This window comes from Rhipicephalus microplus, chromosome X (genome assembly GCF_043290135.1).
Source record: "Rhipicephalus microplus isolate Deutch F79 chromosome X, USDA_Rmic, whole genome shotgun sequence".
Lineage (NCBI taxonomy): Eukaryota > Metazoa > Arthropoda > Arachnida > Ixodida > Ixodidae > Rhipicephalus > Rhipicephalus microplus.
Window position 1 is genome coordinate 504,924,561 of NC_134710.1, and position 18,252 is coordinate 504,942,812.

At 43.4% G+C, this 18,252-nt stretch overlaps 1 protein-coding gene across 1 annotated transcript in view; it reads right to left on the minus strand.

Moving 5' to 3' along the window:
• LOC119161633 (frequenin-1) overlaps positions 1-18,252 on the minus strand; it is a 1,172,367-nt gene that overhangs the window by 436,910 nt on the left and 717,205 nt on the right. Inside the window, exon 4 of the mRNA XM_075881058.1 lies at positions 2,226-2,315. Within this exon, the coding sequence (XP_075737173.1) occupies positions 2,226-2,315 (90 nt within the window). The remainder of the gene's footprint in view (positions 1-2,225; positions 2,316-18,252) is intronic.

The following is an 18,252-nucleotide window of genomic DNA, read 5'->3' on the forward strand; positions in this document are numbered from 1 at the left end:
TCTCTTCGCTGCTTCAAGGTGCCTACAGCGCAAAGTATTTGGGCAGAAATACGTGAAATTCTGCGATGCGTTTCTTGCCGCTAGTTAGGTGATTACGCTCTTGTTTTTTTTAATTGCGAGCAGATACATTTTGTTTCGAGGAATTAAGAGAACAAAGCGAGAAGTAGTAGTGAGCAAACACGAAGAACGAAAATAGACATGTTTCGAACGCAGCATGTCATTATGCTTTGAAACATGCAGTAACTTTACCAGAAACACATCGAGTTAGTAGGCTCGTGCAAAATCACTCACACATGTTGGCACAAGCTGCCAAAGGTCAACATACGTTCGATGACAACATAAGCATGCGTACTCTTTCGCATTTATGGCAGCTCCTGAGTCCATAGAAGGCCCATGGGACAAAACGGCCCCTCTGTTTGTGATATATTGAGACATAAATTGATCAAAGTCACTTTTGAAGCAAGAAGTAGCATGGGATAGCGTCTTTACTGTGTCACACTTGCAAGCGGAAAGTGCCAATACGCTATGTTATGTATCTTGTGTGCGAAGAGTTCGCATATATTGAAACGTGACGTTAGAGTGCGTGAGGGAACGACACCTCGCGTAATGAAATATGGAAAGGCTTTAAAAGCCATAAACTGCGAGAGCATTTCATTTTCAGAGTAAAAAAGCACTCACTATTGCAATCAAAATCCAGAGTGGTGTCTTTGTAACGCAAAAACAAATATACAATTTTAGGCGTAAATAGCATGAAAACAAATGGAAGGATATTTCGTGATGCTGTGATGTCTATAAAACCACTTGGTGCGACAAAACATGCGAGATGACACACTTTGCAGGAACACAACACGCAAGTGTCTGAAGGTTCCTGACACTAGAATGATTATTCACACGAATATAACTATGTAGTTGCCAGCAAAGTTTTTATTCAACTAAACGAGATACCACTCCAAAGTATAATGCAGCAACTCATGAGAAAAGTACGCCGCGAGAGCTGGCTGGAACAGCAAAAAGCGCGGGAAACTGGCAAAAATTCTCGTCACCGGCACGGCATCTCTAACCGGATGTCGATGAAGATGGGCGCCATAGCCCACAATCCTTTGCGTGAGCCACAATTTTGCTATCCACTTATTGCTTGTATACCTTTCAGTTTGCGCGTCTATAATTGCCAATATTTCGAACACATTGACGGCTGCCTTTGTGAACGTCACGATGACGTGACAATATTGTTAGCAACGCTGGGTGTGAATTGAGCCACAAAGATTGAGAATACTGTAAATTGCAAAAATTTAGCGCAACCACGACTCTCGCGAGCACTCAAACAAGCACTCACGCATCCATCCGAGTAACACATGACACACAGTGCCCTATAAGCACTGCGTGTCGTGTGTGTGCAGTCGGTAGTGAGCGCTTCGTGTCATGTTTGTTACTCGGGTAGATGTGTGAATGCTTGTGTGAGTGTTTGTGATTGTCAATATTGCGTTAAAGTTTCGCCATATGACGAATAACCAACTAGCCCAACAAGTTTCACTAAGCTATATCAAGAATACGGATGATTCTTACAGGTCTTTGTGATTAGATTACACGAAGGACCCGAACAGCCAATAGATTAAGCGAGGACCCATGATAGTATTGAATTGTTTAATGGCTACTGAATCAAGAAGGATGAGTTGTGCCGGTTTTTATATAATCCATGGCCGGCGCTTGTTTCGCCGCTATTGGTGTTTAACCTAGTTTCGCCACCCCACGTTCTTCGAAATGAATAATTTTGTCTCAAACCCGATGAGTACACTCTTCTTCAACGTCGGGACCACGAGGCGATATCCTGTCATTTTGTGAATGAATCATTATTTTTTGTAATGAGTTATTGATGGGCGACTCTGTGCATATCTTTGAAGGAAATCATGGCGTATCAGATTAAACAAAAATAAGAGAAAAAGACAAACCTTTCCAGGTTGTGGGGTTGTGTGAACAAACTGCTTAATGATACAGCGACCACATGAATTCAGCTCAGCTGATAGCTTTCGCTCTTCCCGTTTACTCTGCTTTTCTTTCCTGTGTTCGTCCCGCCAAAACCGCATTGGGTCCCATCAAAAATGAACAATTACGAGTAAGCGTTCGTGTTGTCATCCCATTACTGTGTTGCCATGCGACCATGCATGGATTCGGCCACGCACAGTCAACTCGCCGAAAAAATTGGTGCTCTCGATTATATTTGGACATACCTTGTCTTCGTCGAACACGTTGAAAATATAATCCACGAACTTGGTGGAGTCCCCACAAGGAAAAAACTGGCCGTATGTTTTTCGGAACTCCTGTGAAGAAAGAGAACAAAAAAGGTTCTATGTAGGTTTCAAAACACAACGATAATTTTGGTGAGTTATGTTCTAGTAATAGCTAAACAACTATCCAGTTGCGCTGTTCAACAAGATGTTGCTTGCTTGATTCCTGGTCGCCGTGACAGAATTCACAATGGCTACAGTGGCACAATGTTATCGACTGTACCAAAGCTGAATAATTGTAGTTACAGTGTTTTTATCTTCGCCGCGCAACAGCCACTGAGGCTGTAGTTGTATATATGATCGCTCGTGTAGCTTCAATGATGTTGTTCATCGCCTCACGCAGACCTGCACACATTAACCATTATTTTTGTTTTACTGGATTCAATTAACACTAATACTATTTTGATGTAGGCCAAAATGCTGTAGGCTTGCGTGCTTAGATTTAGGAGCACTTTGATGAACCCCAGGTATCAAAATTTTTGGAGCCATACACTACGGCGTCGGTATTATTTATATTGTAATTTTGGGACGTTAATCTTCGAATATCATATCACTCTATCAATCAGTGAATAAATCGGTGAACACTCATATAGTAGTAATAGAGATATGTGCTCTTGGTTAAAATTGCGCATCCGCCATTTTGTTTTGGGCACCATTGCAGAATTGTCTTCTGGCGTTTCTATGAGGAGAGGCCACGTAGATACTCATCCACCGTCAATTGCAGAGCTTTCGCGCAGGAGAAAATGGGGTTCTTCTTTTCTTTCGTCCTCCAGCGCTCAACAGTCAGAATATTCAGTGTGCTCCCACAAATTGAATAGGGCGCAATCAATGAGCTCTGCCCGCATTAAAACTCATACGAACGGCAGCTGAACGAAGCGCCGTTCAGGGGCCGTTCGTGATGTAGGTGATGTAGAAGTGATGTAGGTGTTCAGGAAAGTATTCATCACAGAGGAGATATGACTGTGAAATTTCTCAGATAAGATTGCACAGCAGTGCGCCTTTGTTGTGACGAACGTAAGAGACGCAAAGGTTGGTGACGTGACCGTGGCGATATTGCCTCTTTATTTTGAACTAACGAAGTTGAGCAACTAAGACTTCCAGCGTTCGGTCTGCCAGGTGCTTGAACTCGTTTTTTTGTCTCACACTTTGAGCCTAAGTGAAAGCTTGTCTGCAGCCGCAACGCCGTGGCAATAAAATGACAATGATCATAAATGGCGACGAGATTGCCATTTATCATAATGATACCTCAATTGCGATTCACCCCGGCGATTATAAATGTGCGTCAGATATCGCAACCATGCTGTACCTGCGCGACCTGTGCTACGCTGTCCTGCATTTCTTGACTCATTTCGTTAGGCACATCTATCCCTACACCCGTTACGATAGCGTGACTGGCAGCTTTTGAAATATATGAAACATACCACTGTGTATATACTACTCCTCCCTCTCACGCACTAAGTAGCTTGGGATAAAAGTGTGAGGCTGTGTGTACAACACAGATCATGACTCGAGACATAAGGGTTCATGGAGAGTTTAGGTCGTGAACGTGAAAGGGCAATGGTTCTCTAGTGAGTGGCACTAGAAGAAGCGGAGCGGGTGACAAACTGGGGAAAGCACGCTCTGGTACTCCCTAGGTGAATACCCCCATGAGTTGATGAGGCCCTTTCGAAGCGCACCGATTGTCGCCAGCATACGCGACTGACAAAGGTGTCCATATGTGGGTTTTTTTAGCCGCTAAAGCGAGCAGTGGGTTAGTGAGACTGGTGTATTGTGATGTTGATGCAACGCTAACCCCACAGTTGTTTGTCGTCTAGTGTGTAGGCACCGGTATACAAAAACACGGATGTAGAAACGTCGCGTTCAAACAGTGAGGCCACGTGCACTACGCGTAGTGAAGTGCATGACAAGTAGGTGGTCAAAGCGTCGAGTAGAGTTAACCACGGGGTTGTTGAAGGACATGCATGCCCCGTGTGCCAGCGTAAAAACGGGTTATGCTATCCAGCTTTGATTCACGCTGTGTCAAAGGTTCTGAAGCACGGATGTCGTCGAACCCCACAGGTGTACATAAAAGAGGGCTAGTCGTCTCACCTGTGTTTGTGGAACGACCGGTCGTGGTTGCTCGGAAGTGGCTGGTCAGGGGCGTGAATCTCTGCGGCGCTACACCTAGAGGACAACGGTTGCTGCTGGTGGCAAAGTGCGCGTTGTGTCACGGGCAATGGTAAGTATCTTTCATTGGGTAAATCCGTGGTATGAAGACGAGAAGTGGATGTGAACATGTTCATGATCATGGCAGGCTCCAGGGCTTTCGGAAAGGTAGCCATCGTTGAGCATAATGTACATGAGTAGTCTCGGGCAAACATAGCGAAGCAGTGCAGATTTTGGGCACAAAGAATTGATCATGGGGCGAGGTCTTGGTGGGCTAGTGGTCGGGTGTGAGAATAAATGCACCGTTGGCCGGACGTACGGTCGCCGGAGCCATGGCTGGTGCAAAGAAGTCTGTCAAAGAAGGGCTGTCTGCAGGTTAGTACTGCTCACGTCCACAAATGGGAATCACCTGTCACTCACGGCTTGCCGGAAGCGGGCGGTAAATTTCCCTGTAGTGAGCCAGCGTAACGGCGAAATGGCCAATGCGTGGGGACTGCCTCAAGGTCAACCCAGCTGCCAGAGGTGGCGCACCTCAATCAGGAAGACATTCAGCAGTACGACATGCATCAGCGTTTCTGTGGTGGCACTATCCACCACGAAAGTGACCTCCAGCTCTTTTAACCACAAGCAGGGGTAGACCGGGCTGAACGGTAGGTAGAGACATAGAACTATGGCAGCGGCCACTCATCGAAGGGTGTATCATCCCGGGTAAGAACCGTAGCCACAAACGTGAGAGGCGTAAAGGTGGCAGACGTGGCCGTGTTGACCTCACCACATTAATTTAGAATTGCCAAATCGAAGCGTTTGCGGCTTTGGAGTCCAGTCTTCCATGTGCGTGAACTCGTTTTTTCTGCTCGCACCTCAAGACTGACCACAAGAGGGCCAGCCTAGTCGACTTAATCTGGATGTGGGCTCGTTTCAATGCGAAATTTCTTAGTACTGCTAACACCAGAGTGCCTGCATCAACTCATTCAGCTTGGAGAATGGCATTAACAGAGTCAACCCACAACTTTGTGAGTTGATCTGTCACGCTTCTACTTTATTTGAAACAGCAAGCCAGGCTCGCCGAGTTTGGGTTACCGTGATTCACGAAACTTCAACTTTTTTCCGAAGCCAGACGCCTCACGCCTTGCACCTCGCGAACGCGCCCGTTTTCGAGACGGATTACTGCAATTTGCGATCTACGTGCTCCAGCTCTTCACGTGCTGAATTGGCATAAATATAGAATCAACCAAAGAGGCAAATGAAAATACAGAAAACAAGCAGGAGAGAGACAAAATGACTGTTGAAACAGCCTTTTACATAACAGTTAATGAACAATTGAGACTCATAGTGTTTGGCAGTAGGTAGGAAGGTAGAAAAAACTCAATCAGCAGGCATGCACCCGGGTGAGCGAAGAAAACCAGACACTGAACAACCTGGAAGCCAAAAACACGACGTACAACACTCTTGACAAAAGGCTACCGAAGCATCCAACAAAAAGTACAGGCCGCGGTTCCTACCATAAAATGACCGAAAAGTCATGTATCGACCACAGCCAGGATTGCAATTTTCAAATTTGCCGACAGTAGGAATCACGTATGCATTTGCAAGAGCCACCAAGACGGACCTTGAAAAATTCTGGAGAAAAGCCACACTGCACGTGCAGTGGACCCATAATCTCTTCATAGCAAATACTCTGGATCTCGATGTCGCCTTTGAAGTCCTACGAAACTATAAAACCATGCGGTTGGACGGCACTGACTAATACCTGATAGCATGCATCCAAATCCTGGCAAAGTGACAATGGGTGACATACTCGGACTAATGCAAAAAGAGACAACCGAATAACTGTGGCAATAATAAAAGCAGATGGCTATGAAACCCTCAGAGCTAGAATGTTGGGAAAGTCGATCTCCGTCATCATTCAATGTCCCGGACCACATGTCGCATTCTACGTAGAAGTGGAGGGAGCCCAAATCAGATACCGACCATACCGAAAAATAGTTCAGTACTGTAGATCCTGTGGAGCCCTGGGACACTGGCTGGACATCTTCACACAACCAAAACCTAGACTTCTGCTTCAATTTCTGTCAGGTCAACCAATCACGTGAACACCAATGCAATATAATATGCAAGATCTGCAATCTCCCTCACACAACTTCTAGAAAATACCGCAAGCGAAGACTCATACCAGCTACATCAGCTTTCCATGTGCAGAGTCTTTGTAACAACAGCAGCAACAAAAGCCGAGGCTGATTTGGTTAGCTGACATGGACATGTACTTCCCATAAATGTTTCGGGCAGTATAAGTGATAATATATCTTGCCAACGAAGAAGAAGGTCGCCATCCGAAGTGAGGTCCCACTCTCAATCTAAGTCAAAATGAAGGTGAAGGAAGGCAGTTAGCTATGGAGGAGCTATTAAACATAGTGTGGGCATTTAGTATACGCAACTCCTCCCCCAAACTCCTCCCCCAAAGGACCTCTAACACGAGTGCCCATGGAACACGGAATTAAAAAGGCTCCGTAAGGAACATAAAACTTCAAGCAAGTGAACCAAAATTTACAGAGAAGATGCAACGATCAGATGAATTTCACAAAGCAACCTTAAATTACGGAAAGGAGATTTGAGAAAAATAGCAATCCAAGCTTCAAGCATCCCTCACACCTATCCTGCAGCAGCAGCAACAGCAAGTCATTCGGAGCCTCACGACTATAGTGAACCACCTTAAAGTAACGTTTGACGAGCCTCTTTCCCATGTAGATAAAAGATTTGCTCAAATCGGAGCACCAGCAGCTCCACTGCATCTGAGGAGAACAAAAGGAAGCCGAATTATCCACTTAGAGAAGCACGCATAAGCGACATGATGAATGATCAAGATAGATAGCACACCCAGGGACGGCACATGCGACAAGCAAGCAACACTCAAGATATAGGAGTGGAATTGTTGATCTATAAAATTCAAAAGCGCTAGCCTATAACATCTAACTATTCAAGAGAGTACCGACGTCATCGCCCAGCAAAAACCCAGTCAAACAATGTTAGAATCAGTAAATACGAAAACACATATTGGAGGGAGAGACCTGCATGGTGCTCTTAACACAGATATGGCTTATCGCACACCGCATCACATTGACGAACCAATCAAACACACCTTTGTGAAAATTCTCCCTGCCAAGAAAATGGATCAGAGCCTTTTTATCCTATGTATAGGCCGCCAAGAATATCTCTTTCAAGCTTTGATGCACTTCTGAAAGAAGGGAAGAACTATGCAGAGGGACACATTTTCGTGGTGGTAGGGACCTTCAACGCCTACCATACTGCTTGGGGTTATCAAAAAACAGAGAGGAAAGGAACCACTGTCTATGACCCAGCGCAACATCATCAGGTAAGTTTGTTGACAAATCTCCACACCCCTGAAAGAATATAATACAGTGTGTCCAGAGACACCAACCCAGTTATAACCTTCACACTGGGAATATCATAAGTCATATGATTGAGTCTCGAAGAAAATCTGCGAAGGGACCACTTCTTGGTGCAAACGAAAACAACACGTACTAAAGGGCACCCAAAAAGATTGTCAAGGCGACGGTCATGAACTGAACCGCTTTCTCTAAAGACCTCACACAAAGTATTGAAGACCATGACGAGTGAACGAGACTTTTTACAAAAAAAGCCAAGAAGCAAACAAAGGAAATTTAACTGACAGTAAACAAAGCAGCAGCGAACGCCCACCTTTTCCACCTGTGGGAAGTCCATTGAAGCCTTATCGATTAACGCAAAAAACAGAAGCAGAACAGGGTCTTGAAAAACAAATCGGGGAACTGACCAGAAAGGCCGACAATTACGCTGACGAATTGTACGACAGAACTAGAAACAGATGTGTGCCAGCCTCCAAGGAACTTTAGGCACGCGAAAAACCTGCAACATCATCAAGTCACTCTTGAGCGCAATAGAATAAAAAAGTGACTCTACAAAGAACCTGACAAAATTCATTCACAACTAAGGGGGCTCCGAAAACGAAATTCTCTTAGAATTGCAGAAGCTGACAAGAGGTACGCAAGATGCAGTAGTTACGGCTTTGGACCTCGCATACACAGGAAAGCGAAATGAAGAGCTCGATCACCTATTCACACTGGAAGAAATGCAAATGGTATTGGAAAAATTAATTCGAAACACAACCCCAGGTAAAGACCGCATCAACAACAAGACACTCCACAACCTAGTCAAAAATAAGGAAGATTACCTCTTGAAAGCTCTAAATGACCGCTGGGAAAGTGGGACCGTTTCATCAATCCGCAGACATGCTGAGATCATAGTGATTCTTAAGGCAGAGAAACTACTGGAAGTAGGGAATATACTGTCCATATCTCTGACATCCTGCGCCGGTAAGCTGTAGGAACATGTGATCCTAAACAGACTAAATTCATAGTCGAAATAAAACCAATACTTCCCTGACACATTGTATGCATTCTGCCACCATTTTTCAGCGCAAGGCATCCTATTGCAACTGAAGGAGGACGTTATCAATCATTTAGGCAAGCACAGCAAAAGCGCGCAGCCTTGGCTTTGGTTGTGAAAGGAGCGTTTGATTGTGTTTCCCACAGCGCTGCACTGAGGCACCTCTAGGAGACGCACTGTGGTGTAATAACCTACCACTAGGTATTAAACTTTCTTACCGACAGAACAGCAACAGTGCGCGTTGGCACTATAAAATCAGATCAGTTTCAAATGGCGAAGAAAGTAACCCCTTAATGCTCCGTTATTTCACCACTACTATTTATTGTCGTGTTGTTGAAACTGCCGAATATTGAAAGGAATACAGAGGATACGACACCCCCTCTAGACGTCTAGACAACCAGTGGCTCTTCAGGAGCTCAGTAGGATGGGCCTAAAAGGCAGTGGACCACACAGTAGATTACCTCAATGGTCGGGTCCTCATATGTGCGACAGGAAAGTCGGAGCTGCTTCTGCTGAAAGCTAGAAACAGGAGAAGGCCACCAAGAGGTGAAATCAAAGAACCTAACCTTTGGTTGAAAGGAGTGAAATATCTCAAGTGAAATCGCTTAGAGTCATGCGTCTAGACCCCCACAAAAATTGATCGGGCGTAGCCACAAAACAGAAGCTTGAAGCAACCGTAACGCAAGTTGCGCACTTGTTCCCAGGCAGCACAGAACTTTGGCCCAATGTTGGGGATAGATCAGCAGTTCATGGCCCAAAAATGGCCCAGAATTGACATTGTACCGCCAATAATGGCTGAGCCAGCCGAATAAAACGGCGATGTTAGACCAGCATTGACAACGTACCGCCAATAATGGTTGTGCCAGCCTTATAGAACGGTGATGTCGGGCCGGCATTGACAATGTTCTGCCAATAATGGCTGTGTAGCCAAATAGAACGGTGATGTTGGACCAGCATTCAGAACTTCCCGCCATTATTGGCCGTGCCAGCGTATTAGAACGGCCACATTGGACTGATTTGTACAACCAACAGCCAATACGGGCGGAGCCATGCAATTAGGCTGGCATTATTGGCCCGTCGTTCGACTGTTATTGCCGGCGTTATGAGCTAATATCTGAGTCTGCTACTTTTGGCGCTGTTCTGGTCCCACTCACGTTCGATTTTTCAAGTTCGAGAAAGTAATATGCCGAACGCATGAGTGATATACTTTTTTGTCATTAAATCACGCGCACCTAGTTGATATGCATGATTGTTGATTGAAGTTGCGCGAGGTAGACTATTTTGCTGAGAAACACTTATCGAGTTTGTCGCCTGTCAGACGTGCGATGCGGTGCTTTTGCAGATGAAAATCTTTCAGATCTGTGCAATGAAGTAACTGCGGATACCACTGCCTACGTGACCCACTTCGACGTGACCCGGCGGCGTTCGTTTCGTCGCATCACGCCGGCGATGCCACGCCAAGCGCTTTCCACTTCGCGGATAACGGACGCAAAGCGTATCGTATTGTGTGTCCCGCTATGTTATCACCACGACTGATCTTGTTTTTTCTCGTTCACAGCGCTGTACCAGTTAACGGCACACAAGTGCTTGACGTGTGGGAACTGGAGTGATCAGTTGCGTTACGGTCATTGAATCGTACAACACACGCATTTGCCGTAATCTGACACACGCACCGGCGCTCGCATCCAGTATCGCAATGACCACACGAATTACCTACAACATTGCAGCGAGCGGTTGGTAAAGTGTGATGGAGCGCGTGGGCGTCGGGCACCTTGTCTCCGTGGGTCGTCGCGAGTTACAATTTTGTTGTGGAACGTTCTTTGTTGATTATTTTGATGTTATATTTACATTGCCCTACCGTAGCCAAAACATCAGCTAGCTTACGCAGTACAACGCGAAAAAAAAACACGTTTCCATGAGTTCATACGGGCTGATGCATAGAACACATCACACGTAGGCTAAATCGTTTAAAAACAAATCGTTTATAACAAATCGTTTGTAAACGTGTTGTTTTGATCAAATATAGAACCACAGACCCCTCTCTGCCTCTTCCTTCCTGCTTTTCGTTTTTAAGTCTTTGAAAAGAAGAAAGTGCTCTGCACAGATATGGCAAGCTGGTTTCTGTACAGTAGAAAGTTTCATTTCACACTCGCTGTCCCTTATTAATTTTCCGTTTAGTAGGGTGGCTAAGGCCAGCTGGCTGTCTTTCGAGAAGTCAATGGACGTGCACGTTACAAACCGGGAAATGTGTCAAAAATCGCTAGGTTCTCCAGAACATAGGATGATCAATTGACAGCTGGTGTCAGTACTGGTCCTCACAACTTAAAGGCAATATCTATGAATAAATCTTAAGCTATGAGTGAGTGACTGTTTGCAGTACTGAAGACTGTTGCCTGTGTTGTCAGCAGCAGTGCATTTTTTTGTACTTGGCATGTGAGATTCTTTCTCACAGTGTTTCTCACTCTAGCTCAGTCATATTTTTATAGTTTTTTTGCTCCAGCCTCAGTGCAGAATAGCAAACATTATCGTTACAATCAGCCAACAACTAGTTCATTTGTCTTAATTATCACATACTTAGTGTGAAATTTTGTGGTGTATGTGTCTTCAGGACGTCCTATAATCAGTGGGACAGTCAAACAGAACTAAAAGCAAGAAATGGCTCAGTTGGCCAGAGTAGTTGGTACATATCAATCTTCCCATATTTCATATCTTTGTGACTTATACTGTTTGAGCGCTGAGGAAAAAAGGACACCTGTTTTCATTCCTCATCACTGTGTACACACATGAAGTTCTCATTGGATTTCATATTCATGGGGTATATGAACATATTTCCTCAAGGCTTTTCAAGCTGAAAGGACCCTTCTCACATTTAGTTTGACATGCAGATCAAAATACTCAGCTTATCTGTATTATTAACGGCTGAAAAGGTCACGTCTACCAGAGAGGCAGCTTAATTGATGAGCCACTGAAGGCACAAAAGTGCAAGATGGGTGCTTCATAGTTAATGCAGTGGTGTAGCCAAGGAATGGGACACTGGGTAAATGGCCCACCCTTGAAATTTTCAGCAATGGGATACCGAGAACCAAATAAGACATACTCGACTTGCGTGCACTGAAGACCAAGGATGTCATCCTCCTATCCCTCCACCACACAAAGTTCCGCCTATATTACAGTTTACAAGTCCCCGGCCCATGTTCAAGCATTTCGTCAAGGTTTATGCGACCTCATGTTTTCAAATGGAAACATTTTTCTAAGAGAAACAAATATAACCCTTTAGCATCAGTGGCGACATTTGTGTATGCAATATGTTTATACTAGCTGCGTCAACTTGAGGCCAGAATAGAGTAAAATACACAGTTCGTTAGATGAACTGAACCTTATCTATAGTCAGTATGTCCTGACTTGACCTCAGTCGACTGCGCGCAACCATAGCTGATCACTCTAGTGAAGGAACTGTTATCTTTGATGGGTCGTTCAAATCATGTTCTAAAACCAACGTCAAGTGTTGCTTTTCTTCTCCCGAAATTAATTTAATCAAAAACTAATTGCACACACATCAGGAGCTTATTATTTCATTATTTTTGTATCAAAACGACATATAACTCACATCATAATGATAAAGTATTTAGTTTCATAGAAATCGTAATGGCTTGCTGAAGCTCACACGAAAGAACACATTATTTTCCTCCTTGGAATGTAATATTGAGTGCCTTGTGATAGTGCTATCTGAATTTGCCACATTTGTTTACAGTGCATTATAATTCACACCTGAAAGGATTATATTCTTAGCAAGTGTTAATAGTACTCTTCACACGTGATTTGCAGTTAACTAAAACAAGAGGCTTTGCCTGTCGAGCTAGTAATACATACTCAGGACATCACCACTGCAAAGATACACCAGCCGCAACCAAGAAAGGGTACACCTGCAGTGATTAGTCCACATTTTTTGTTTTCTGCTGTACAATAAGGCTGGCTGAGTGTGCACTGCATCCAGTACCCGGAGGCTGCAGCGACAAAGTCCTACTTACAAAACACTCACCAGCTGAGAGGAGAAGTACTGACGTGCCAACCATCGAAAACTGAATGGCGGAGAAAAGAGCGGCGATTACTTTTACAGTCCGTAAAAACATGCTAAGGGTTCGAAGTTGTAATAATGCTGATCTTCCAGCCAAGTAAAATAAGAATACACTGAGAAAAGATACTAAAAATACGCCATCAGGAAATGACAAAAGAAGAACCGACGGAGGCTCTTCTTCATCACATGAACAGCCTTCAACTGATAAGGCGAGAAAGTAACTGACAAACAATGAGTGCGCAGGGGAGAGAGGTCACACGAGGTCGACAGCAGTGAAATGACAGAGGCTGGAATCGGGCGTGTTGCCAGAGAGGCTGGACTGGTGGCCCACCCCCTCCCCCGATTTTGCCTGACCCCTGTGTTGTGTTATGACCATGTGTTACGACTATGTTCCCAGGAGGAAACATAGTCATCACACAATGGTCAAGTTACCAGCCTTTCTGCTCCTCCTGAAGGACCTCACTTATCGTGGGTGCACCCCCGGTATAGACCAATCCTGGCACCGACCTTGGCTAAAATACAATAAGAATAACAGAAAACTCAAAGCAAATGTTACCACCATACTTTGACTTCTTGCTTTGTGTGCAAATGAATCTAGCGAGAAGTATGTGGAACACCAAAGAAAAGCACCACAGTCAACACCTGCTAGTACCTGCTTTCATAATAGTACAAAGTACTGCGAAGCATACAAAGAGCATTCCTACGAAGCGAAATATCATAAAGCAACGGGGGGCTGTGTGGCCCTGACTGAGACAACATGACAACAAAAAGAAAAACCTTTCAGGCATGTCAGCAGTTCATGCACAGCACTGAAAAGTCATGAAAACCTACCTTCGATGCCTTTCTTGCACAAGAAAATTAAAAGGACACACGGATGGAGAAGAAAGCCATTACTCAAATCTGGCTTTTATGCACTGATGGGAGATACTTGGACCTGGATTCCTAACAATGGCTTCAGTACAGCTCTTGAACATACCCTCATAAGTGCTGACTGCAAGTGGACGAGACATGAAGGCAGACTAAAATGCGACACAATGAACACGTCAACCACCAACCATGAACTTATGCTAGAGGGGATGTTACAAGAAATCTTGAACACTGAGAACACCCAACGTTCCTAACCAAAATTTCGACCTCACGAACATGATAAGAATGTTTCGATGACCTGCTGCTCATCGCCATGATGTGAAACAGGGGCATACACACACACACAACTCATCTTTACGTGAATAAAATAATCTTGCTTCCAGGTTTATAGAAACCGTTTCACCATATTTTTCTCTAATAAGCTCACCACTTACATTGTTGCTGGGAGTGTGTTCAAATTAAAGGAGACAGAGGGCACTGGTGGGGTTGCATGCAGATGGTGTTCTTCGAATGAATTAGCAATGGCTTGCACGGTCTTCTTTGACCACCTTCCACGTCTGAGCCATTTGTTATATTCACGTTGACATGTTAGTGTAGTAGTTGTACCTAATGAAAGGCATGAGAGACATAAATACCAGTAAGAAGGGCATGTAAGCTTTGAGATGTTTTTTTAATTATGGCAAATTTCAACTGTGTTAGAAATAAAAAACCGAATTGTTGCTGTCATGACACTATGCTTATTAGAGGGAAATATTTGTACTGCGTTTCTACTATTTTTCTACATCCAATGAGTGGATAAAGCCAGGCTTGCTTAAGCTAAAGTGAGGCCTTGAAGCTGATCAGAGAATGACAATCAACGTGCTTTCTTGTATAGCCCCTGTCAGATCGGCTCTCATGTTCATTATTCTTATTAATAATAAATGTATATAGATAGGGCTCACATTTTCTTCAATTTACATGGCCTTTCTTAAAATCTAACGCTGTGCCTTGCTCCAAACAACTTTTTCAATAGGAAAAATGCCATATTTAGCTGTCCTCTTACTTGATTTGCCTTGAATGTGTGTTTGATTCAGTGAACTGCAGGAAAATTTGCTGCATTGACTTACTGTCAGCGAAAAATTCAGTTCATTGCAATAAAGCTGCTGAGAGTCATAGTAACATTATTTCAGTGTGCTAGAGTTGACTAAAAAACAACTACTCAGGCAGAAGATGCACAACAATTATGGCAACAGTGGAGTCAAAAAGAGCTCATACTAGAAGATTTTCACATAAACAAGTAGGGGAAGGACTCCTATAACTAATCTTGAGATCCAGTAAGCTTTCTGGTTTTTAGATTGCCACGACAAAGAAGAAAAAAGACTTTTGAATAACGTGCGCGAGCACAGGCTTCCTGAGTTGTCCTGTGATGATGTTTTGAAAAAAAAGGAACTATTAGAGAAGGTACAGTCAAAATGAAAAACAATCATGCTTCACCTTTCTTTCAATTTACTGCAGGGTAAACAAATCGTTAACTTTTGTGTACAACTTCTTTTTTATTTTGGTATTGCTGGTCAGTTTTGCTTATTGCCATGTGGATGTATATATCTGTTCTGTAATTTTGAGTACACTTCAGTCGCAAATCGGCACTTGTGTTGCTGTGGCTCATCTTTTTAAATCTTCTTCGATGTACTGTTCCAATATCATGAATCCATACCAACTTAATCTGTCAGTCCTATTCAAGCATTCTGGCTCCTATAGTTGTGTTACTAAACCATGTCTAAGTTATGACCAAGCATACCTCTCAAAATGTTTGGGGGATCGTTTGATGTAGGACAAGGTTCACAGCATTCATCACATTGGTTACGTAAATATTGATTTTTGCTCTTCAGGGGCACATGCACGGTCCTAATCTTTAATTTTCGCAAATGTGGCTTTACAAGCTTCAGTGATTTTATTATGTCAATAAGTTAGAAAAGACAATTAAGCATGACTTACGATCACGAGCTTGTTGATCTACAAAAGAAACAAAGCTCAAGATGCAAGACCACATAATCTTTTATTCCAATGGGTTGAAAATTCAGGTATTTGGAAAAGTGCCTACATATTTTTGAAATGAGGTCTGGTTGCAGGAGTCAAGCTCACAGCAAACATGAAGTTACACTTTATTTTTCATGGCACTTGAGCATAAGTACCAGGCAATGAAAAATTGAAATTACATTCTCACTTTTTATTTGTGGCACTCGAGAACTAGCACATTTGTAAACCCATGCAAAAATAAATCTACTGAATCATACGATAACATTACAGCTGTTATTCAATAAGTTTCGTAGCCATCATAACTAATATGTCACAAATTCAATGGGGCATTTTTTTCGCACATAAATTAATATTTCAGCTATAACAAATGCATAAAACACAGAAAGAATATTTTCGCTTTGTCTGAAGAAATGAGGCTGGTAAAGGCTTTATTAGCTAGATAGACTTGACAACCAGTTCACATACAATTTTAATCATGACATTATGAGGAAGGTTTATTGATGTTATGTAAGTAGGATATTTTTGCTGTTTCAGGCCGTTTGTGCACTGACGACTTCTTCATAGGAAGTGAATCATCTGTCTTGTTTTCATAAAACTTCAGTAAATGCTACTTGAGGGAAAGGTTTTTTCAAAGTTGGCAGCATGACATCAATGAGGGATGGTTAGCCCATATCATTTCAATATGCATGCGTGTACAAGAGTCTAGTTCACTGCTACCATATGTGCCTTCAAATGCGCTGTCACACAGCTATAGGTAGAAACTTCTTTATGATGTAACATAGACGAGATGTGTAGTCACTGGCAGGAAATTGGGCTTTGTGTCGATCAGAGTAAAAAAAAAATGGTCACTGGGTAGACCTACAGTCACGCCTAAAGCAAGTTTTACAGTGTTGCAACGAATGTCTGCCTTGAGTGTCATGCATATACGTTTCATTAATTCCATTGCTCATTGGGAGGTAGGGCTTGTTGAAATACTGTCGGTCCATACTGGCTTTCTCTATTTGTTGGGACCAAGGATGACATGAGTAATGCAGCCAGCAGCTACCAAAGCAGGAGCAATGGTGCGCGACCTAGAAATGTCTAGAGTAAGAATATATTCCACCCAATGCTGAACCATGCAATCAACACAAGCCTACAAGTTTGTATTTTGCAAGGCAGCAGTATAGTCAATGGCACAATAAGGTCCTCAGAAACGTCGCTGAATCAAGTGGTTGGGCCCGCAAACATATCCAGCAATATCACAATGGTATTGAATCTTGATGTGCTGCAAAGCATTCAACACAGATGGTACGTAAGCCCACGTAATGGGCTTACGTACCATCTTACATACACCTCACTTTTATCTGCCAGGGGAAGCCTTTGGATTTCCCGCGTATTTGGGCATGAAAGACAGTCTAGTAACATGCCTAACTGTGCTTGCAAGTGGACATAAATGGTCAGTTCTTGGGTCACAGCATGTGTTGAAGCTAATATGTCTCCTGTTACTGGCCAACGACCCTGCACCACCGAAAGTCTAGCAGCGTCGAAGCTTCTATTTCTTGCAGATTGCAGAACTTGTTGTCATGTCAACCAGTCGCTACTTTTTCAAGGTGTATATTTCTCTGGGACAGGTCGACATGTTGTTTGGGCTATGTGACAGGGCATCAATGACAATGTTGACAGCTCATATGATATGTTTCGGATATGTTTGACATCTGCTGCAGTTCATGGGAATATGGATGCAATGATTGTAACTGAGGGAGTAAAACATGTACCGATAAGAGATGTACTCACGTATTCTACGACAAAAAAATCACGTATTACATCTATGTAATATTGTAATGACATAATCACTTACCATTTATGCCCACTTGTAAGCACAATTAGGTATATCACAATTAGGGAGTCTTTCACATACACCCAAGTACACAGGAGATGCAAAGACTTTCCTAGGCAAATAGCATAAGGTGTAGCATAGCATCAGGCGGGCGTACGTACCACCTGAGTAGATTGCTTTGCAACACTTCAAGATTCAGTCGCATTGTCACATGGCTGGATATGATGACAGGGCCAACCACATATTACAGTGACATTTTGAGGAATTGTTGGCTTCAGTCTCCACAAAAAAATGCTGTGATGCTCTCAGATAGTGGGCATAAGCTTTCTGGACATGCCAGGAAACTGATTGGCTGCCATATGTACTCCGTTGACAAGTCGGTGATCTAGCACAAATTGCATTCAAGATGTCGTACGATGATGCATAGTGGAACTCTCATTTGATATTCAGGGAGTAGCATATACTGTCGCGCAAGCATCTGTTGATTTCAAAAGTTTTTATGGGAGTTCTTGGTCTAAGGGAGCTCAATATAGTAGCATTTCTGTGTATCAGTAGCACAAAGTGGAGGGAAATTGTGTATAATGGCCTGGCACCATGGTACGAAACGT